Source organism: Sander vitreus, chromosome 21, assembly GCF_031162955.1.
Source record: "Sander vitreus isolate 19-12246 chromosome 21, sanVit1, whole genome shotgun sequence".
In the NCBI taxonomy this organism is placed as follows: Eukaryota; Metazoa; Chordata; class Actinopteri; order Perciformes; family Percidae; genus Sander; species Sander vitreus.
In genome coordinates, this window is record NC_135875.1 from 9,101,991 (window position 1) to 9,125,066 (window position 23,076).

General features: G+C 40.4%; 1 protein-coding gene across 2 annotated transcripts in view; it reads right to left on the minus strand.

Annotated features, from left to right (window-relative positions):
• Nucleotides 1-402: 402 nt before the first annotated feature.
• dock1 (dedicator of cytokinesis 1) overlaps nucleotides 403-23,076 on the minus strand; it is a 188,603-nt gene continuing 165,929 nt past the window's right edge. For both annotated transcript variants that reach the window (XM_078278479.1, XM_078278478.1), the window contains exons 42-52: nucleotides 22,890-22,971; nucleotides 20,845-20,929; nucleotides 18,357-18,443; nucleotides 16,467-16,643; nucleotides 14,945-15,028; nucleotides 8,507-8,644; nucleotides 7,252-7,394; nucleotides 6,337-6,535; nucleotides 4,225-4,402; nucleotides 2,892-3,043; nucleotides 403-1,254 (exon numbers count right to left, since the gene is read on the minus strand). In XM_078278479.1, coding sequence (XP_078134605.1) covers nucleotides 1,159-1,254; nucleotides 2,892-3,043; nucleotides 4,225-4,402; nucleotides 6,337-6,535; nucleotides 7,252-7,394; nucleotides 8,507-8,644; nucleotides 14,945-15,028; nucleotides 16,467-16,643; nucleotides 18,357-18,443; nucleotides 20,845-20,929; nucleotides 22,890-22,971 — 1,421 coding nt within the window. In that variant the 3' untranslated portion in view covers nucleotides 403-1,158. The remainder of the gene's footprint in view (nucleotides 1,255-2,891; nucleotides 3,044-4,224; nucleotides 4,403-6,336; nucleotides 6,536-7,251; nucleotides 7,395-8,506; nucleotides 8,645-14,944; nucleotides 15,029-16,466; nucleotides 16,644-18,356; nucleotides 18,444-20,844; nucleotides 20,930-22,889; nucleotides 22,972-23,076) is intronic.

Sequence of the window (23,076 nt, forward strand, 5' to 3'; positions counted from 1 at the left end):
TAGTTGGCTGATCTACGCTGCCAAGCTACATTTTAAATATGAGCCACATTCCCGATTCACACTTTCCGCTTTCAAAAAGAGAAATGATCGCTTGGTGAGCGGACACATTATGTAAATGAGATAGCCTGTATAGTGTAGTATAGCGTAACACGTCCTGTATAAAACGTCTGTTTGTTGCTAATGATGCGGCTGTTGCGATGGCTGTCGATCAAGCAGGCAGAAAGCTTTGTTACCGAGTGTTAAGTAGAAGTGAGGAAATGTGTACAAATTGCGAGTTTGTTTCAGAAATATAGAAACACATCAATTTTTAGCATCTCTCGCTGTAGACAAAAAATAATGAGGCAGAGGCTTTTTTTTTTTTTTTTTAAATACATACATTTGAAAGTTTATTCAAAAGTCATGTCAGTAGTGGGAACAGTCAATATTATTGAAATTCAAGGTTACAGCAATCTAGGACAAGGTCTGGACAATGACAATGCGATAGGAGTTAATTGTATGTGCACTCCAAAATTTTACCAATAAAATCCATGATATGTTCTCACATACCAACACTGTAAAGTCCCTGTCAATTCAAAACCTACAAGCCCTTTTTTTCATATAAATGCCACTTGATCTAATGATACGTTAATACAAAAAAGTCATGATCAAATCACATACAAATAAAAAAAGAAGAAATAAAATAAAAATCATATATACAAACCTCTGTACATAGTGGGAATATGAATAAAAGATATAGGAATTATTATTTAATGACCTATGTGCTCTCATATACTTGAGAGTGGGCCAGTATTGGAAAGCTGTCGGTCCACGCTTATCTGTCTGAACACAATGTCCTGATAAAGTCTTGAAGTGGCATGGTGTCGGGCGTAGACGACATCTACAGTATAAATTCAGTGACTACTCATCTGTGCAACATACTCCCTGTGGTAGACTGCATCATCGTCAAACTGTAGGCAAAACAAGATAGGAAGAAAATGAAAATAAAAAGATGATAAGAAGGGGCGGGCTACAGTGAGGTATTCATCTTGTCAAGCTGGGACAGGGAGCGAGGATTGTGTGGGTAAAAACAGCCGCTTTTTTCGGTGAGAGCGGTTACTGCTGATGTTGTTTTTGTTGTGTTGTCAGTGTGATGTTTGGTCCTACTGTCAGCGTCTTTGTTCACTGTACAATTCCTGAATCCACGGAGGCCTGTTTCCTGGTGGTCTTTGGAGGAGGTGGAGGGGGGGTCTTGCTGGGCAGTGGAGGTGGAATGTGCTGCAAACAGACAAAACAGTAACCTTGAAATCGCCATTTTCTCAAATAAAGTCTTTACTTGGCTTTCCACTAAAATTCTAAAGTTAGGATTTAAAGCTGCTATCACTCGCAATTTGAATGACAGGTATTTTAATACAAGGGCCAGGATCAGCTTACACAACATGCATGTCATTAAGATTGAAACTATGTCAGATTCGGTGATTATGGTGCCTTGAATTCTCAGACTATATGTTCGTCAGACTACACGTTGAACCTCAACCAATCATATCTTGGTGGCTGCATGACACGAGGGGCAATAGAAAGGCTTTTTAGTGCAATCATTTGTTGCCTTCCATTCAGACACAGAAATTGTTGTATGGAAGCGTATTTTACGGTGGCCGACAGGGGCAAACGCACTGCAACTTAATGAATACACCCCCTAAAGGTTGTGTAATCTGGATGCAGCGTTTTTTTGTTGCATTTGTTTTCGCAGTTTGTGTGCTTTTCTTTTTGCATCGTTTCTGTATTTGCAGTGCGTTTGTGTATTTGGTTGTGTTGTGTGTATTTGCTGCGCGTTTGCTAAATGCTGCTCATGTGTTTTCAAATTAATTAAGATGTTTTCTTAATTTGCTTGCGTTTTGTCTATTTGCATGTGTTTCATTAAGTTGCAGTGCTTTTGCCCCTGTCGGCCACTGTAGTATTTTCCCAAATCTATGGGCCATGTTTGTGCTGATATCTTGTAGCCTGATCCGGGCGCAACACTAGACACCTAAATCTAAGCTGTTTTCTAATTCTGGTAAATGTTTTTTAATTAATAATGTTTGCAAAAACTGGCCTATATTAGTTGAGAAACACAAATGTACATTATTCATCCATTAGTCAAACTATGAAGTTATTTTAATTAATATACCCTATATTCATGTCATCAAAAAATGACAGATTGGGGCTTTAGGATAATAAAGAATGGAGAATGGAGTTGTTTGAGCTATTCTGTCTACCTGCATGCCCTTCCTAGACACCTGAGTTCACAACAGAGACAACAGACAAGGAGTAATGCTCGTCAAATGACCTCACCTCTGCCTCCATCAAGGACTGTAAATGAAGAGCGGCTGTCACTCAGTCTCTGAACATCTGCTCTCACTACACTACTGTCCGCCTGCTGCCACACTGTCTGTACAGGCTCCGTTTTACTACCTGTCCACGGGCCGTGACAGTGGATAAATAAGATTAGTTAACGGAGTGGCGAGGCGAGAGGATGGCTAGCGTAGACATCGGTGAGTGTGGAGAGACGAGCGGCTGATTAACAGAGGGAGAGCTCCTGATGGATGTGAGAGGTAAAGTAATCATCCAATCAATCACGTCTGAGCACCAGGCTGGCTGGAGGGAACAAGTATAAATAACAGCGGGGTGGACAGGAGGGTGTAGGCCCTTGCTGCCAACTGACTGATGCCTACACTCTTCTGTGACACACAAATGTTAGTGTGAAACATGCTTGAACAAACACAGACATGAACGCACACATTAGCACAGGACGTACAGGAGTAAGGGATAGTGGAGTAGGTTGACCCGAATGTCAAGTGTGTGTAGCGGCCTCTTGTTTCATTACGAGTGCCATGCATCATTAAGGAGCTCCTCTCAGCCCTAATTAAAACACCTACCCTTTGATGTGGCGGGGGTGGTGGAGGCGTCGAGGGACTCGTCAAGTCTTGATTATCTAGCAGGTTGCCGTAATCAGCGTTGCTGCCTTTCACTGGCAGCGGAGGAGGGGTTTCACCTTTGTCAGAACAGCCCATCCCGTTCAGCTCGAGATCTGTGCAAGAGGGCGCCCATCAGCTCACATTCATCATCAAACTCCATTCGCAAACAGTACGGATGGGACCCAAACATGGCCTATTTCTGATGAATTTTCTATCATTCAGACTAATTGTATGTTTTAAAAAAGCAAGACATTTTGTTGAGAAAAGCTAAATTCCTACACACACAGGGGAGACCTAATCTATTTAACACAGAGAGAGAACAGTTGAGTAGTCATGCGAGTATTACTCAGCTGTTTCACGTCTTCAGTGGTTCAGAAAAGCTAGTAAGTGGATCTTAAGATAATGTTTTTGCCAAAACATTATTTCCACGGTCAAGTGTGAATTAATGCCCAACCCCGATGATGTCATCAAGGTTATTCGTAAGCACCATATAAACATTCAATACAAGGTTTAAAATAATAATGAGGGGTAAAGTTAAGTGTCACCACTTATGTATTAAAAAGCCTGTGTTACAAACTGAAGACCTGTAATTTGAAAGACTTTGGTACTTACCAGGCAGAGAGGATCTAAAAAAAAAGATGCTATGTTATTATTATTATAGGAAGTGCAGCATCCACTGTTTCTGGAGCTTGACCCATACAATCAAGTAAAAGTTTTTTTTAAACAATTGTCTCTCCCAAGTCCCTTGACTTTTTAGAAGTCCAATACTAAATCAATGGAGCATTCCCTTACAGTTGCTACAAACTGAAGATTGTTATACATGAACACTGTGACTTAAAGATGCCGTCATAAAACTGATTTGGTCAAATAATAAATTACATCTCAGCATCACTCATCAGGGATAATGTGAAATTTAAAGCAGCGTGTCTCACAATGCAATGAATTAGAATTTTAAAGCAGCAACTGTTTTCTCATGAATATCCTTGATGAGCAAGTTAACACATAGAGCCTATAATGAGTGATTCTGGTGTTAGCAGCCTGTGACAAAGAGACACATTTAGAGGTTAATGTGTGGTGCTGACAGCTACAGTATGATTTGCATGGCCATTTAAAGAAGTGTAGCTAACATGACTCATAGCGCTCTGTTTTAGATCAAACTGAGCATCATCGTGTGTACCACGGCATGTGGTAACGGTGTAATAGGTAAAACAAAAGGGCCTACAGAGATTGTAGCTCGAGTCAAAAGATAACGTGTGTTTTAATGGGAGTGAGAATAAAGTAAGATTGCTCATACTGGAAACAGTGTGCAGGCTAAAGGAGAGTTTGCTCCTGGGTGTGATGGGCGGGGGTCCCGACGAGGAGGAGGAGTTGGAGGAAGAAGAAGGGGGTCCAGGGGACACGGAGAGGCGTCGGTCTCCACCAATCTGGCTGAGAACTTGACTCCTTGGTCTCTGAGGCCGCAGGGGGCTGATCTGAGTAATCATGCACAAACAAAAAAGAGAAGTAGATACTATCAGGAATCGAGTTGTTACTGAGTGCTCAATGTAAAACAACCTAAATTACACAACACACCAATAAAGCCGAACTGAGAACAAAATGTAATAGCTGGAACATGAGTCTACGGTGAAATATAACAGACGCGTAATACAATATAATTTAAAGGAGAAAATGAGTTTCACATCTCCTTTGGGACTGTTGTGTGTGTATCCACACAGATATTAAGTTGACTATTTGCATTCCTGAAGGAGAAACCATTTGGATAAATGTGCTCATTGTGTTGCAATATCTTTTTATTTTATTATTATTATTTTATTTGTGGTTAGAAATCATTGTTTGCTTGCAAAACTGTTTTCTCCCAGCTTTATTATGGCAGCAATTTGAATTTGAAAAGATATGTCCTCAGGGCTATCCCATACTGTAGGCTACATTAACAAACATGTTTGTAATTGGCCAATCTCAAACAGCCAGCCACAAGGGAGGCACTGCAAATAACACACTTCATTCAGGGATGTAATGCTTTTTCCAAAGCACTAAAACACAAAACTGACATTTGTATTGAGGGTGAAAAAGCAATTTTCCAGATAATAACTTCAAACTACTATAACATACAACTTATTGGTGAGTACCAGAGACCCCTGGGTGCTCTATCCTTGACCCCCGAGGCAAGAGGCTCCTATCACAAGCCAGACGGCTCCACCACCGCCAGAGGCCTCTTCTGGATCCCATTCCTACCTTTATCTTAATGCCATTAGCCAGTGAGCATTCCCACTGGGCATACAGAACACAGTGATACTTCTCTGCTGTAATGGACACAGCGGTTGTGAAGAGGGACATGAGCAATGGGGGGGGGGGAAATTTAAAACAAATCTCACACAAAAAAATCTCTGAGTGTCTTTCGCGATATGTCGCAGCCTTTTGCGATGTGTATATTGCGCCAGTTGATGTAGCGATGACAATAAAGAATCGATATATATCGTGCAGCCCTAACGGGGTGGTAGAAATAAGAGAGAAGGGCCACAATTTTGTGAGAGGAGAAAATAAAAACTAAGTAAAAAGGGTAAAGACCCTGCTGAGATACAATGCTAACTGCAACCTGTAATACTTCAAACACCAAATTCAACAAAGGCCTCCACTTCTCTGTGGCACAATAATGTATACTGTATGGCATGGAAAATGTGGTGCAACAGTTACACTAGAAGAAAAGTCACAGGGTCAGTGGAAGTCAACAGGATTCATCCTCAGAGGACCATAAAGATGCACAGAAAATATTGTAGTAATCTACCCCTTAATTATTTTGTGTACAAACTTAACAACTTGACATAAGAGTGGCGCTGGAGAAAAGCTCTTTGAGTCCAAAATGGAAATGATTCAGCCTTTGGGAGCATGAATGTGCTTGGCAAATATCATGGTAACACGCCAATTAGATTTAGATTATTCTTTCATAGAAAAAAGGTGGTGGCCTGATGGTGGCAATAAAAGAAAGTTCAGGGGTCATCTTTCCTAATGCTTAGGGACCAGGGAAAATGCTCCCCAAATGGGTCTGTAATAACACAACGAAGAAGGAGCATCATGATGCTGGTTAAGGGAGAGCACCAAGCTTGAAACACAATGCAATACAGAGCAGCTACCAGTCCAAACCTGCTAATATGCCTGTAGTTGGGCACATATTAAGTTCTCTCAATTTTTCTGTATTTCACATCACCCCTACTTTCTTCTTTGTGAACCATGAACACCCACAGCAAATTGTCAATACACTTGCGTAGGTACGAGAAAGAAAAGAAGAGAGGAGCAGCAGAATACAGAATGGTTCAGGAAAGCAATGGAAAATAATTTAAAGTAAAAACAAAACAAAAGTAAAGGCAGAGAGAGAAACGTGAATTTCTAGTATAGGCCACATTTTCAGTACCGTCTCTGACAGTATGACAGCTTCAGCGGGCTGCAGAGTGATCTCCGTGGTCTTCAACTCTTTGTCAAAGATCTCCTGGTGCTTACTGTTCCTCTTCTCCTTCTTTTTCTCTTTGCGCTCCCTCTCAGGCTCATCCCGGTCCAGCTTGTCCTGAGACTTGGTGTGCAGCTTCTTTGGCAAGAGAGGCTCCAGGGCAAAACTGAAATCAAAATAATACGATAATGGTTCTCTTAAACAGTCAAGCAGGAATAACTGAAATAGTTATTAGCATAATTCAGGGGTTCTCAAATGTTTTTGAATAATGAACCCACTTTGAAATATTTATTCATTCAAGTACCATCCGACCAGCACAAAACATTTTCGGTAGAAAAAAAAGCCTAGCTATATAGAGGTACAATACAGCGCTGTGCCATCAGTATCTGGTTTACTAAACATAAGATATTGTAACTGAAAAACACTTAAATGTTACATTTCTAATGTGTAAAATCACAAAATTCATTAATTATTATAGTGTATAATTTATGAAAATGTTGTACTATATATATATAAAATTTAGGAACTATGCATGGCTGATATTATTAAATAAACATTTGTATCCCCTGCAGTACTCCAAAGTACCCCTAACACTGGCATTAATGTTAGTTTGATTCACATTCTCATAATGAAGTTGGTAAGGATTGATGTTCTATCTGACAGGTACACATGATTAACTCAACAAAAAACAGTTGATCAAAAATTGCATAAGCACATCATCGTGGGGCCTGGGACTGATTTATCGAGATAAGGACGGCAGGGATTATTACATGACAGTAATCCAAAAACACTTTTCTAAACTGCTCAAATGGGATGACCAAAAAAAAGCCAAGGAGGACGTATGGTATTTTACGCCCTGAAGAACTGTAAACCAGGTGTTACCCATCTGAGCCAGGCCTGGAGGGGGAGTTGTCAGAGGAGATGGAGGTAACTGAAGCCACTGACAGCGGCCTCTGGGAGGAGGGCATGGTGAAGGAGCGCACCATGGACTGAGGACAAGGCCCCCGCCGTTCGTCTACTGCCGGCTGACACCACAGAGGAAAAGAAAAACAGAACAAAATTCAGCTTAGAAGTCAATGACTGCTTTGAAGTGATCTGTGCATTTTTATTTCTGTTTACACTACTGGCAATATATAGTGTTAGAAGGTCATTCCCGGTATTTCTACCTTTCTTCCTAATTCTCTAACAATGAACCCTTCTGCATTTAAATTTGAGTGAAGAAAGGGGTCATCACACATCTGATGGGATAACCTTATTATCCCACCCTTGAAAGTGATGGCTTTTCTCTCGTTTGAAAGGTCACTACCCTCTCCCTTTAAATTGAGCGAGAGCGCCTTTACCTCAGGCAAGATTGAGGGAAAAGATTGGCCAAGCAACAATTAAATCTGTAAAAGAGGAGAGAGATGGGAGGTCGTCCCCGGCAGCATCCCACTGCACACAAGCTGACTTAAAAGTAAAAGCAAGTATGACATGCGTGTTCTAAATGCATCTGGAGGACATGCTGTTAAGGAACAGGGAACTCAAAATCAGAAATTTGTAGCTTATCATTCACTTTGATTGTGTTCTTGACATCAGCTCTTAATGGCATCAAATGCTGTTAACGGTCTTAATTAATTTTATCATCTTTATGTCCTGGTTCGGACACTGGCTTTTTAAACAGTTTGGCAGTGCTTCCTCCCACAGGAAAGTAAATCCAACTAAGGAACACCACTCTCCTCAGTAACTTTTACACCGTGTGCCATGTTTGTATCGATAGATGTTTTTCTGTGGCTCATGTCATCCTGTGACCATTATTTCTCTCTGTATACAAAATACTAAATAATGAACATTTTCAGCTAACGCAAAGTACTTGCATCAATGTTTTATCTGAAAAACAAAAAAACATATATGGAATAAATGTTAAAACCAAACAAAGGAACAGGAGGATGGCAATCCTACATGATGGATTTCTGAAAGGTAGAACAATATCATATTGTATGATGTGTTACATTACATTACATTAATTTAAGGCCAAACCCACCAGGAGAAATAAAAGGCAGCAGATTACATTAGTTCCTGCAAGAAATGACCACACTGAGCTACAGTACAAAGCACTTTTCATGTAACAGAAAGCTCCCAAACAAGCAAAAGCTCTTACCAGGGTTTTTACCCCATACTGTTTCTCCACCTTCTCCCGCAGTTGCTTGAAGCAGGCCTCCAAGCGGTCATGGAAAGGCCTCAGCGCCTCTGTGACCTTCTCTCCATGGATGCGAACACCTTCGGAGAGGTGCGGGATCTGCCGGGGGCAAAACAGTAGCATAAGAAACCTTCATCCAACATAACCTAGAGAGATGAGAGGTTAGCTACATGCTGGTTCTTCATTCATCAGAGGAAAAACGCTCCTGTCCCGACACATACATACAATTTTACTCGCATGACTTTTGGCCCCTTGGCTGTGCATACTCAGCACAAGCAGTGAATATATATCAGTCTGAATGCACAGAGAGTAAATATTACTGCAACCTTATCCAGGTGGAAGTAGACTATAGCGAAGGCTGTTGCCATAACACTCCCTCCCCCTGCCTCCACCTCCAACATTAACACATCATAACACAGGCATATTAAACAAGGCAATGAGAACGCATAGACAGACTACATGTATAGGCATGTACTGCATCCCGTGGATGTTTTTCCTCCCCACCTCTGACGCAAACAAAGACGCAATGCATCCTTTCCAGGACACTGCTGCCTCTCACACTGTAGGCAGGTGGTAAATAGCAAAATCTAAACACATAACAGAAGCATCTCAGGTAGAGGGAGGGAGGGAGGGAGGGAGAGAGAGAGAGAGAGAGAGAGAGAGAGAGAGAGAGAGAGAGAGAGAAAGACTGCAACTGCTGAAAACTAGTAATTAGGAAACCCCAATGTCACACTCAATGTCACCAAGCTCTGCTGACTAAATCTGGCAAGAGGAGGAAGCGCATCCCTTGGGAAGAGAGTATTTTTTGGTTGAAATCACAGTTTTTTTTGTTGTGTTTTCAGAACCTGGTGTTTTACATGCCATCTTTGGCTGTGATAAGGCAGTGGAGAATTGCACAATAACTCCGAAAACCGGAAAAGATGTTACAGTCACTTGTGGTAATAACAGACCTTTTCTTTCCCATGGCAACTGTAGAAATATGTCATGATAAGTGAAAAATATTGTTAAAATGTGAAAGGCAAGCAGCTTATGCCTTTATGCTTTATGAATAAGTAAAAAAAAAAAAAAAAAAAAAACACATTAAAGGGATGTTTATTATATTTATCGGTCCCAGGCAGAGTGGTGCATTTGCACATTTCAAAAACAAGGAAACACTAAACTGCAGAGTGCATCTCGTGCCTCATCCTAAGTACAGCAGCTTTTACGGCTAACAAATTCACCTAAGCCTTGAGCAAATGGAACAAAGAATCTGCTCTGGGTACAAAAAAGTGTGTGAAGTATCTGGCATAGGTAGGCCAGTAACGAGAAGAAGTGTGTGTCTGTGTGTGTGTGCGCGCTAACCTCTGATTCCCTAGTGACTGCTCACCTTTCTTCCTTTTCTCTGAGGCCAAACTGCCCCTCGACAGCAGGCAACAAGAACTGACTTCACTCATCTTGCACACAACGGCAATTCATTTTTTTATGATGCAATCTTTTGTAATAACCTCACACGGTGCATGTTTTATTTACATGTTTCAACAAATGGGGGTCTTATTAATGGATAAAAAAATAACTAAATCAGAAAAACACATCTATAATGTTGTAGCTTCAGGTTTTCAGCCATGTAATACACTGCACTAATACATTAAAAAGCATCATATGACTCGAGAAGCACATGGTGAGCAGATTGGTTTAAAAAGAGATACCAAGCATGTAGCATAGTGTCTACAATACAGGATATTTCACTCACTAAATGTTAGTTATTATGCCGTGATCCACAAAACCAAAGCTCTTGCACAGAAAGCTAAATGAGAGAAGGCTACAGACACCCTGCGAGGATTTCCCCTGATATTGAGCAGCATCATCATCACCGCTGGGACCTCCTGGAGAGAAGAGGAGAGGAGAGGAGCAAGCTAAGAGAGTAAAGGTGAAAGGAAAGAGAGGGGTTAGGAGTGAGAAAAAGGGGAGGGAGAGGATTCAGAAAGGACAAAGTGTTGTTAGACGAAATAGACGGAAACAGGGAGAAAAAAAAGTGAGTGAAAGCTGAGGCAAGATTCATGTCTCTCAGGATACCCACATCTTTTTATAGACCTTAGGATGATTGAGTGTGAGCGACTGAGTGGCGGCATGGCAACAGAATTCGGCTTGGTGGCTGCACAGAGATAAGCTCATTGTGGAATGACAATACACACACGTAGGCTCAAGGTTGACATACATGTTTAGTAGTTTTATTACATGTACCAACTTTTTAAAAGCAGTTTTTATTCTGCTCCAGCAGTCTGACAGAGACAGCAGGTTTATGATTTAGTTTATCAGAAAGAGATATTACCTTATTTGAGGCTAATGTTATTATCCGATAATTAGGCACTGGGCACCTGTGGCTGCATTTATAAAAAAAAAGAAGCATATATTCCACTCTAAAGGTTAGCTTACAAAGCTTAGAAATTTATTTTTAAAAGGAAAATGGGGAAAGTTGCAGTGCCAGATATACATGTATGTGTAAAATACTGAAATGCTAACTGGGAAAGTGAGGGGTTTGGTTTTTTATAATAAACTAATATCAGAAAAAATAGTCAGACACAATTGATAATGGTAAGAAAATCCAAACCGCCTTTCCAGCACAAAACAGCAATGTACCAAAGTAAATAGTGGCTGTACCTAAAGTTAAACATGCTAAAGCTAAAGAAACAGATGTGTCTATGCCACTGATTAAATTAGCTGAACAGCTGCCAATAATGTAGAACTAGTGCCAACCAGACACCATGCAAAAATTACATATAATGGTATGAAACATACAGTATGGTACTAAAGATGCCCAATGGTGACCACTGTCAATTGATGGTTAGCCAAGAGCACAGCTAGTAACTCCGGGCTAGGTTTCTGTGAGTTTGTTTCTGAGTTTTTGTGCCTCCTAGTGGTCAAAGATAATTTACTACAGATTAAAAAGTAGCATAAAGGTTTATTGTAAATAGGGAGCACACTACACAGTATTTAGAACAAAGCAACTAAACAAATAAATATCCTTTTGTTTCTCTGCAATATGATCACTACTTAGTCATCAAAGTGTTTTATTTCTCTGTACCACCAGAATACATAAATACAGGGTTGAAATGTCCTTTTGTATATGCACATCTCCCCATCATATTGCCATGCTGTGATTACAACAGGTGAATGGCAGTATAATCAGCTGTTAATCAGTACAAGTGCTGCTTGATATCAGCAGTGTCTTTCAGAGCCCAGTGTTCTTAGCTGAACCCTGTCACTCTACCACTCACTAATGCACAGTGAGCAGACTTCTGAGCCACACCCTAGGGTGCTGGGACAGCCACATTCCCTTTGTCATGCTGGGTAAATGGCTATGATGACATATTAAGACCTTTCACAAAGGTCTTAGAGACGTACACAGCCATTGATGAGTCAGAGAGACTAATAAGCAGGCAGACTCTACAATATATGAGATGAAAGGACTAGCAAAAACCTTAATTAAAACACAATAAAGAAAACAGAATTGTCAATGAAACACTGTTTATGTTGATAATGCCCTGGTGAAAATTGCCTCCTTGGGTCTGTGATTCAATTTATCGATCACTCACCTATGCCTAACAACTTTAAATAGAATGGATCATGCTGCAGTGAGAAGTCTTAGGTGCTTATTTAGGCATCTGTCTAGAGCGTTTGCTAATTATAACCAGAAACATCACAGAAAACATACACGTTGTATTTGCCAGGCAGATATTTTTACAATACCTAATTTCCTGATTTCCAGTTGCTCATTTCCTCTCTAATTGCTAGATGAGGACAATGGGTATTTCAGAATAACAGTGCACATTGGCTCATTTCGTTTGGTTTGTTCACTGGAGCAGGCTCCCCTTCATTTGTCTCATTTAGACAGATTCAAGAAGCGAGATAAACAAGCATGCTGGCTCTGGCAAGGAGACAGTTGATACCATTTCAAATCAACAACTCTGCCTTAGTCATCTCTTTAAAAGGTTCCTTGTGTGTTTGTCGTGGGCTCCGCAAATATGTTTCTGCTTTCTCTATGACATGTCTCTGTGACGATCACACCAAACAACTTCAATCATGTCTTTTTGTGCTTATGGAGGATACATAGATACCACCATGATAGCTTGATGCGAAGGACATTTTTAACTGGGCTGCCAAGATAGAGCAACGTGTTTATCTCATACTGGTTTGACTGGGGTGTACAACAGAGCTCTTGCTAACTGGTACCATGGACTGTGGGTGGAGGATCCTTTCAAAATTGCAGTGTGATTTCTAACACTATTTGAGTCGAGCTGAAATATGAAATTGGTGCTGAATAGGATTTGTCTCTTTCACATTTGAGCATTGCATTGGAAACAACACAACACTTTGAAACAAAACAGACATTGTTCAGTGCCTTAGCTTCGAGATGGATATAAAAATAACTGACAGGTCTCAAAGGTAAAATCTAGTTGCATACTCCAACCTTGTCAAATATAATGTATTTGTGATATCCACTTCTTTCCAGGAGTAATGAAGTAGTGACACATTTATTTTTGGGTTACCCTCACCTGCTTTGCCAACTTCTACTTCAGTCAGTGATATGCTACATTTCCCCAATGTTTACACAATCTAAATGTCTTCAAAAAAAGAAATATGGAAAAACTAGAGTAACAACTGATAGGAAAATGTTAATTATGAAAGACAGTATTACTTCTAAGGAAGAATAAATGTGAGCAGCATCACAAATGACATCAAATAAGAAGCCAATATATTCCTGTGTGAATCATCGTACCTTATAAAACAAAAGGTTGACACAAAAAACTTTTCAGATTCAGAGAAGTTCCTCTAGAGATGCAGAGCACAAAGTTGACCTATTTTACAACAACGGAGAGGGGAACAAATACTGCAAATTCAATTAAACTTCCTTTTTCCTTTCAACTAGCGATAGGAAGCAGAAAGAGAAACTTTGTGTATCTGTGCTCAATTCCTGGGTGAACCATAAGGCAGGCAACCATAACTTCCTGATTATTAAAATGACCCTTAGTTCAGAGCTAAAGAGTTAAGAGAGAGTAATAAAAGAAGCAAAAAACAAAACCGAAAACGTACAGTGCACCTTTCTAAAATTCTGAAGGGAAGAAGTCTTTGTTATTCCACCTGAAAGCAAAGATGAGACACAAATGAGCTAAAGATCTGTGGAGTTTCATAGTAAGCTGTTAAACAGCTTGTGTTGTGATGTATTCCAACAATATGTGTGTATGTGCATTTCTTGTCTGCTGTGTGTGCACTTCCTTCAGGCTCAGTAAGGGTGCAGAGCTCGCAAAAAAACGCCAATGCTGATCTCTCGCTGTCTCTTTACGCAGTGGAGCATCCTCCCCAACTTCAGAATGTTTGCTTCAGCACTCTCCCTCGCTATTATCTCCACTGAACTTTTTAACACACTTTTCCCCTGCTCACTTCAGTTACTGTCATTGGACACTCCTGGCAGTACACTCACAAGTTCTTCAAACAATATTGTATTTTTCAGCTGTAACCTTTCAGAGTGACTCTTTTTTTTGCAGCAGCGCTTTAGTAAGGGGACAACATTTCAGATATAAATGCCATAATATACAGAACATGTATCCTTCAGCATTTAAACTCTCCACTGTGTGTATGAAGGACTTTCAGACGTAACTAGAATTACCGCTTCACGGTTGAATGCCTCCACCAACCAGTCAAGTTGCTGCTACATCCATGTCTGTCAGACTCATATAATATATTTAATAATAAGAATTTAATATAAGGTATTAAGTGGATGTTTGTGCTGAATGTGAAGAAATTCCCTCCAGGGGTGCCTGAGATATCACGTTCACAATAATGGGATGGACAGACAACCTAAAAACATTATGCCTCCACGGCTATCGCCGGCACGGAGGCATAAAAACACTCCCGGTGTCTACAGGGCCCTAGGTGCATGGTTCTCAACTTTCTGTTGCGGATTCCATTGATAAACTTCTTAATTGCTAACACCACAGTAACTTACATGTAAGGCCATTATGTTTTCAGCAGCTGAAAGGCTAAGTGAATAGCCCAAAGCAAATCCATGCAAATAAGGAAGTTTAATCATGCTGAAAGACCAAGTGAAGTCACATTTTCATGCATCTCATGCTCCTCCATACCATCTAATCATGTTCAGTATTTTGGCTGCCTGTTGGATATGCCTTCCTCTACTCTTCACATGTGCCATGGGAATTTTTTTTTTTTTTATTATGATGACAAATGTCATCTTTTAAAATAAACAAGCATGTCATTTATGATAGGTAGGCCGTGACACTTTTCCTTTAACCCTGACATCTGGGGGAGACAGACTGATGGTTTACAAACTACAGTCTGATGCTTTACCATGATCATAATGCACGCCACATAGCTGCAAATGAGCACTATGAACTTCAGTCTCACCTGCCAGGCGATAAAGTCTTTCAGTTTCTCTATCTTCTCAAGGTCCTCTGGGTGTTCCTGTATGTACTTATCATTGAAGAAGGCCTGCAGAAAAGGGAAAGGAGATACTGGAGTAAGTATGTTTGTATGAATAGAGGCAAAGTACAGAGGAAGACAGAAGGAACAATATGAAATGTGGAGAAGTTTGTAATATAAATAAAATGAAACGGAGGAGAAAAAACTGACACGTCAAGGGGGAAATGGAAAGGGCTGTTAAGAATAAAAAATAATTTAGTCGAGAAATCCGTCTCTCCTCCACCACCTGCACTATTTCACTGAGATGAAGGAATGACCTGAGGGCAAATAATTCACGTTCTTCCTCTGACTCATACTGCACCGTTTCACAAGGCCAATATGAATCTATTCCAGGTTGGGATATATACTGGGAAACCAATAGGCTATCACTTTTTTTAGCATCAAATAATAAGTAAAAAGAATTTCCTTTTTCACATGAGTAGCTATTGTGCTACGGTGAATAGAGGGTGTAGCTCACAAACCAGTATGAACACTAGAAATGTGATGAAAGCAGGACACAAGCACAACTGAGATTTTTGAAAAAGAAAGAAAGGCTTCGGTCTTATCAAACAGAAACTAATTCATGATGACTTGTGATGATTTGTTTGATTGCAAACAATATGTGAGCGAGTGGTAAGTGTAGTTGTAAAAATAATAAGGCTGATAGAAAGGGAGCTTCTAGGACTTGAAATATGCAAGAGATTATGGTTCCATATTACAGCATGAAATCAAACCTGGGGGGGAAATAGTTCATCTGAATTAGCTTTAAATAGTGTTTGATATATTAAGAATTTTTCAGGAAAATAAAATGTGTCAGAAGATCTTGTGTTTGACATTATGGAAAATCCATAGTTAGATGAGGAGATTGATACCACTCTAATCTATGTATCCCTATAGCTGGAGCAGTAGGTAGTTAGCTTAGCTTAGCATAAAGAATGGAAACAGGGGGGGAACAGCTAGCCTGGCTTTTACCAAGGGTAACAACACTTGCCTATCAGTACCTTTAAAGCTCACAAATTAACACGTTCTGTTGTGTGTTACGGGGTTTATGTGCTGGACTACTTATTGGCTGCTGCAGTGACTTCCTGAAGTCTCTGCTGATTGCCTGGCAACCTCACTATTGACAACAAGACTCCAGGAAGTTATGTAAGGTGTATAATAAGCTTTAGAGGTGCTGGTACAGGGATTTTGTTACCTTAGGAGAGAAGCAGGCTAGCTAGTTCCCCCCCTGCTTCCAGGCCTTATGCTAAGCTAACCACTGCTTCATATTTAGTTATTTAGTTTTAGTTTATTGATCTTCTCATCTAACTCAAACAAAAAAGCGTATTTCCCAAGATGTCAAACTATTCTTTTAATGCTTCTGTTAAAGTAGAGTGAAGCTAAAAATGCAGATGTGGAAATAAAGGTATACAGGTTGAGACAATACAGGGATAAAATAAATCCAAAGCTTTTTTTACATGTTGACTACCTTCTCATAGTTGGTAAAACCTCCCATGACAGCTGGGTCCACAATCCCATTCAGCAGCATAGAGAGGGGGTTGATGGGAAGGTTTGAGTCGTTGAGATGCCTCTGCACCATGCTGCTTATCTTCTCATTGGTTAGCTGCATCGTTTCCATGGCGTTCTCCAGTGGACTGATCTCCTCCTGTGCCGCACAGTAAGTGAAGGTGTCACTGAATTTTCTCACCACTTATTCACCTGTTTCAGTATATTTACACATATATCACTACTGTCTTTGTGATCCTCACAATCTAGCAGAAACATTTTGTGTTCAGTGACTAGGGATGTTATTAGAAGATGGGCTTAGGAACCCTTAACTACGCACATAAATCATGTAGGATAGAGAAGAAATGAATAATTCTCCACTGTGCCCATACATGAACCTGCGACTGTCAAATAAAGATTGATAGCATGTCGGTGTAGGGGAATTTCAGTTCCCATGTCAACAAAATATGATTGGAAATTCTGAAAAAAAGATGAATAAAATACTTGGAAATGCTGTCATTAATTCCTCTACTGTGTAAAAGAATATTCCAACTCAATCCATGTAACTCCACATGGAGGCAATCTCATTACTTTGGATGAAAAAGAAAAATCACCACCTTGCAGCTTGCTGGTAAGGAGAAACATGAGTGGATTGTTGAGTAAATGTCAGACTTAGACCCCAGCCAAAGAAATAAAGATGTTCTGCCAGGGAGACAAATCTCCAATCTGTTTGGGTATGTCTTAGGCCAGCTTGATAAAAAGCATTGTCAGATGGAAGGCTTTAGCTTGGTGAATCTCAGCCCAGTCATTAAGCTTTAAATAGAGTCTAACCTCGGGGACCTGGCCTCTCCCTGGCTCATCTGGAGGGCAAGCTGCTTCTGACAGTATGTTCCAACCCAGCCTGAAGGAAGAGGCCTCTGCATTGAATTAGTGTGGCAATGGAGAATAGCACTTCACTACATGGACTCGGGAGTTAGGGGGGGCGGGAATCAAATCTTTGTAATGAAATGATTGTGCTAAGGATGTAGCAACCAGATGGACCATTGTGGTGTGCTTAATGTCCAAGCTGCCTGGTATGTGGGGGTTATGTGATGCTATTTGACAGCTATGAATGCTGAGTGAGCAGACTGTAGGTAACATCTTGGCTAAAGATAACATTTGAGAAGTGCCCCTCTCTGAAGCTTTCACCAGCACAAACATGAATGTGACTAATCAAAACGGCAAATAAAGAGTAATTGAATGCGTAATACTTAGCCTGGCAATTTACGCTAAGTAGTGCATTTGTGTTGGGACAAACTAATGACACATTAAAAGGATGAGGCAGGTGTTTTGGCTCTAAGTGATACTATAACCTGCTCTTGTGCTCCAACTTATATAACTGCACTCATTTCTCCACACTCCCTCTTCCACCAGACAACATCCCTGCCCAAAATGGGGACGCCAGACCAGCATTTTAATTAGTTAATGCAGCTTTAGTGGGACAATGTGCCCATTCCAAATGCTACGGTAAACACTTGAAGTCATTTGTTGCAGCTGGCCATCCTCTCATCAACAGGTTTTATACAGCAATCCAGATATTTATATTACAGGAAAATCAACAGTGAGTGGGTTCTGAACTCTTGTCTAGTTGTATTTGTGCTGTGTAGCTATTTTCTTTGGAAACAAGTATTTAAGGAGTGCTTGGTGAATCAATGTGGGCCCTTTGGCAGAGAGAGAACGTGCCCCGTTGTTAGTCCGGGGGAGTGGCATGCCTGCATCCAAACGCCTGTCTATACAGCTTAAGTGGACAAATCATATTGACTGCCTCTGAGCAAGGCTGCAGATCCTCATCTGATTAGGAGGCCTGCCTGGCACACAGGCCCTTTATACTCACTGTGGAGACTGATTTGACTTCAAACCAGCGCAGGATGCCAGGGAGTTTGTATGCTGTCGTGTACGTGGTCCTCTCAATCCACATGTTCTGTTGACAAGATGACAAAGACACAAAATCAAAACACTGCACAGAAATCAACTGACATGACAAGGCACTGTAAACTATTTGCTGCTGTTTTTGTGCCAAACCACATTGAAACAAGCTTTTAGACTGCTGTTGCATGAATGAGAGAAAGATGATGCCAATTGTAGGGGGAGCTAAAGGGATGGAGGTAGGCACGACCTCCCTGTCTGGATGGCAGCTCATTTAGGCTCGCTCACAGAAAGCCCAAATAAGATGGAATCTCATCTGATACATCATGGAGCTCAAATAATGAAGAAAATCATACACCACAGGAGATGATTTTACTTGCAGAGGGTTTCAACCTCTCAACAGTTTTTATTAGAGGATACTTACTGCTCACGTTGGAGAAAGGTGTTTATATTGACATGTTTAATAGGTTAGATAGATGCAATATGTCTAGCAACAGATACCCATCACCTCACTGTCACGACGGAGAGGGTCCTATCAATCAGAGTACGTCTGAGATTAGTTAAATACATCATCCCATGCTGCCAAAGTGATGCCACAGTAAACACACAGAGAAAAGTGTGAATGACTTTAATTAGTCTCCCGTGTCATTGACAACCTGGATATTAAGTATGCACAAAACATAAATTGTAAGATGTACAAAACAATCAGAACTCGAGAGTAATAACTGCACTAGGCAACCAGATTTGGATCACTGTCAACAATTATATTTAGTCTGGATCTTCTTTTTTGGCAACCAGTGTTCCTGTGTTTAATGAGAGTTCTGCTTTCCTATTGATTTTCTTTTCCTTTTTTTTTACTTCCTGCTGGAAACATGAAAAATATGTGTTAAAACCTCAAACATGAATATCAAACAATAATCCAGCAGTATCCTATAATAACTTAAAAAACAGCAGTAGTGATACCTAAAAAAAAACCCTGGATCAAAACAGACAAAATTGAACAGCTCGTTACAGCTTTACTCTTTATTTTTTACTTTTAAGTTATTTCACATAACTTTCTTAATTTGAATGAAGATAAAACTGAGTGTATTATCTTCAGTACTTCATGCATGCCAAACGGTACAGCTTTGAGTTTGGGAGCTCTGGCTTCATATATTAAGCCAGCTGTCAAAAGTTTGGGGGTGACATTTGATTGCAGCATGAAATTTGACAAACAGATCAGCAATGTTGTTAGAATGAGCTTTTTCCAGCTTTGTCTGCAGGCACGATCTAGAAAAGGCGATTCATACTTTTATTAGTTCAAGGTTGGATTACTGTAATGCTCTTTATGTTGGTCTGAATCAAACCTCCATCTCACGACTTCATCTTGTGCAAAATGCTGCTGCTCGCTTTTTTAACAAATACATCTAGACGTGAACACATCACTCCCGTTCTCTACACCCTACATTGGCTCCCTGTGCGTTATAGAATCGATTTTAAGATTTTATTGTTTGTTTTCAAGGCCTTAAATGGCCTGGCCCTGGAGTATTTGTCAGAGATTTTAACCCTGCGTGAGCACAACCGGTCATTGCGGTCTTCACATCAACTGGTTTTAGAAGTCCCAAGGTCAAGGTATAAACGGTGGGGTCCCCCGAGACTCTGGAACAAGTTACCCCCTGATATTCGCACTATTACAGATGTAGCTCTTTTTAGATCCAAACTCAAAACCAACCAACAAAAAAATGTGTTTAGAATGGCTTTTAATATGTAATAGTGGTGTGACAATTTCCCTCTCCTCCTCCTGTTTCTATGGAACCTTTTCTGATTTTACTGTTTTCGATGTTTCATTCTTTTTATTGTATATGTCGTTGTCCTGTTGTCCTGATGTAAAGCACTTTGGGTACCTGCTGGTTGCTGTAAAGTGCTATATAATACCTTACCCTACTAAATACATTATCTGTATCTGTATTATCTTGCATTATCTGTGCCCTGTTCCTGGAGCTGAGTCACTGCTGTATATGTATCTCTCTTTTTGTGTCTTTGGTTTATCTGGGAGTGTGTGTGTATGTGTGTATGTGTGTGTGTGTGTGTGAGAGACAAACAATAAATATTTATGGGAAAAAAGAAAACCATGTTATGTAATATATGTTTACCTATTCTAGGTATCATTGGTCAAAACTACAACATGGGATATAAATACCCAGGACCATTATCAATCCAACCATAAATGATTGAAATTCAGCAACTATGTTGTCAACTTTGGCAAACAAAAGTAGCTAGGAAATTTTAAATTATAGGTCGATGCCAAGTAGCCTTTATGTTATTTTTAGAAATTCCAACTGGCTGAATATTACTGTTTTCATTTAAAAGAACATTACAATGATGATTGTTATGTTAACAAATAGTTCATAAAACCCTTTAGAAAAAATAAAATGGACGAAGTAAAATCATAGTGAAAAAGAAAGAAGAGTAATTACCGCAAACTCGTTGTCGGGGTCTTTTTCTCCCTTCCTCACTGGCCTGGAATACTGGAATTTATGGACTTCATTTACTGTGTAGAAGCTGGGGAGGGAGAGAATCAGTGCCTGAGTAAATTAAAACTGTTATGGGCAATCTACGGCTTGATTCAAAGGTTGATTGCTTTGCTTCAGATCAAACACAGGGCAGGCCCCCTTCAGGCTAGCTCTGCCAGGAACTGTGGCATTTAGCATGTTAGTTTATGGCATGGCCTCATCTACATGGTAAATAAATAATTTTTTTTGGGTCACACACATCACTGGCAGCACCTGAGGTAAGTCCGACATGTCAGACATGTAGAGAAGCTGCAGCTAAACGTGACAGAGGCAATGACTAGTGGGGATGAACTTTGCCAAATCAGGTTAATAGTCTTTTCACACTAGGAAAATGATGGTGTTGCATAGTGGCTGTGGGAGCAGCTGTCTGGGCACATACATGGTCTCTCACATTGACGCCTTACTGGCTCTTTTTCCATCTTTCAATCCGTCTCTCTCGCCTACAGAAATCCACATTCACACTGTCCTGGCAGAATGAGTACAGATGTATTATCCTCATGAAGCATATTGCATTTTGCATTCCGAAAACAATGCCATATGTTTTCGAAAAGCATGCTTTGCCTGTATTAGGAAACAATTATGAATAAAATATGAAAAATTTATGTTTGTAGTAGCAGTGTGTGCAGAATGGGATGCTACACATTTTGAACTATTTTTACTAAGGACTGTTTATGTATTGCTAATGAACAGACCATACGATGCTTTTGTGACATTCAAACTAAAAAGAGAAATTGGGCTCAGGTCTTATTTGTAATTGAGCTATTTATATTCTGCCGACAATCAGATGTTCCCTTCTGTGCTTGGTCACAAAGGGCAACACACTATTTAATGAACATGATGAGGACCATTCCCAAATTAGCGGAGAAAACGTGGCATTAACCTAAAAAAAAGGAGCCTCTGAGCTTCTGATCTAATAAACAGATTAATAAAGCAGCTTTAAATCAGCTGCGCTACCCCAATTAAGCCTTTTACATATAATTAGCTGGCGGGCTAGAGATGATGCAGTAGTATGGTCTGGACAAAGCAAGGTCAGGCGGGGGTTGTGCTCCGGCTGCTGCTGTGACCCTTTGGCTCAAACAGCTCAGTCTCATTGCTATGCACCGTGATCCTTTGCACTGAATGAAAGAATAAATGGGCGAGAAAACAGAGTGATAGGGACAGAAAGAGACAACCGGGGAAAGCACAGCGAGAGCTGGAGAAAGAAACAGAGAGAACAGAGTTGGCAGAGAAAGAGAGACGGACAGACAGTTGATGTGGAACAGTCCTCTATCACTCGCTAAACACGTCTGTCTAATCTGGGCTATTAACAAAGTTACATATTCCAATCAGACACAGTTAGCAGACAAGCCAACAGGCTGCTGCAGGGGGATGTGACCAATGGTGCAGGCTTGTGATAAGATCAGTGCGCAGGTATATTTGCCTAAAGGTTATCCAAGTAAATGTCTTCTTTTAATTATGTCTGATGATGCGTTGGGTGGCATATCAAAGTGAATTTGCACAGCTGACTGATGCAGTGCATGGCTGGCGTACAGATTGAGCAAACAAGTGGGAGTGTAGGCGGCCCACTGTTTACTGTGGCCATGGTGCACAACACAAAGGTATTAATGATGTCAGAGAAACAATGTTGTACTTGGCACAGTGACTAATAGCAGATGGTTGGTGCAAGTTAATAACCACTAGAAGGACAAGGTCAACTGCTGTTTGTTCTAAACAGACATACATTTACATCAACATTTAATGGCTTTCACCACAGCGGTCCTCAAAATACCACACAAAAATAAACCTAATGCATGTTTGCATGTCATGACAACCTCTCCGAATTGTCTTTGAGTTACTGGAGAAAGTAAATTGAGCTTGCTGTATTGAAATGCATGCTGTGTGACTTTGAGGAACACACTCCGTAATTGTAAAGAAATGAGTGTGTGTGGAGGAGGGGATATCCTGCTTACCTCACTATTTGTTCAGAGACAGGTTTGTTCTGGAACTTGGCAGGCAGGTCAAGGATGGGTTTAACTGTGAAACACTGGATGTCTTCAGCACAAACATCAAGGAAATAAATGAAACTGTTGAACTCAAATGAATGAAATACAGTTATGAGGACCTGGTGATAACTCACTGCTATTGTTAATCGGCATT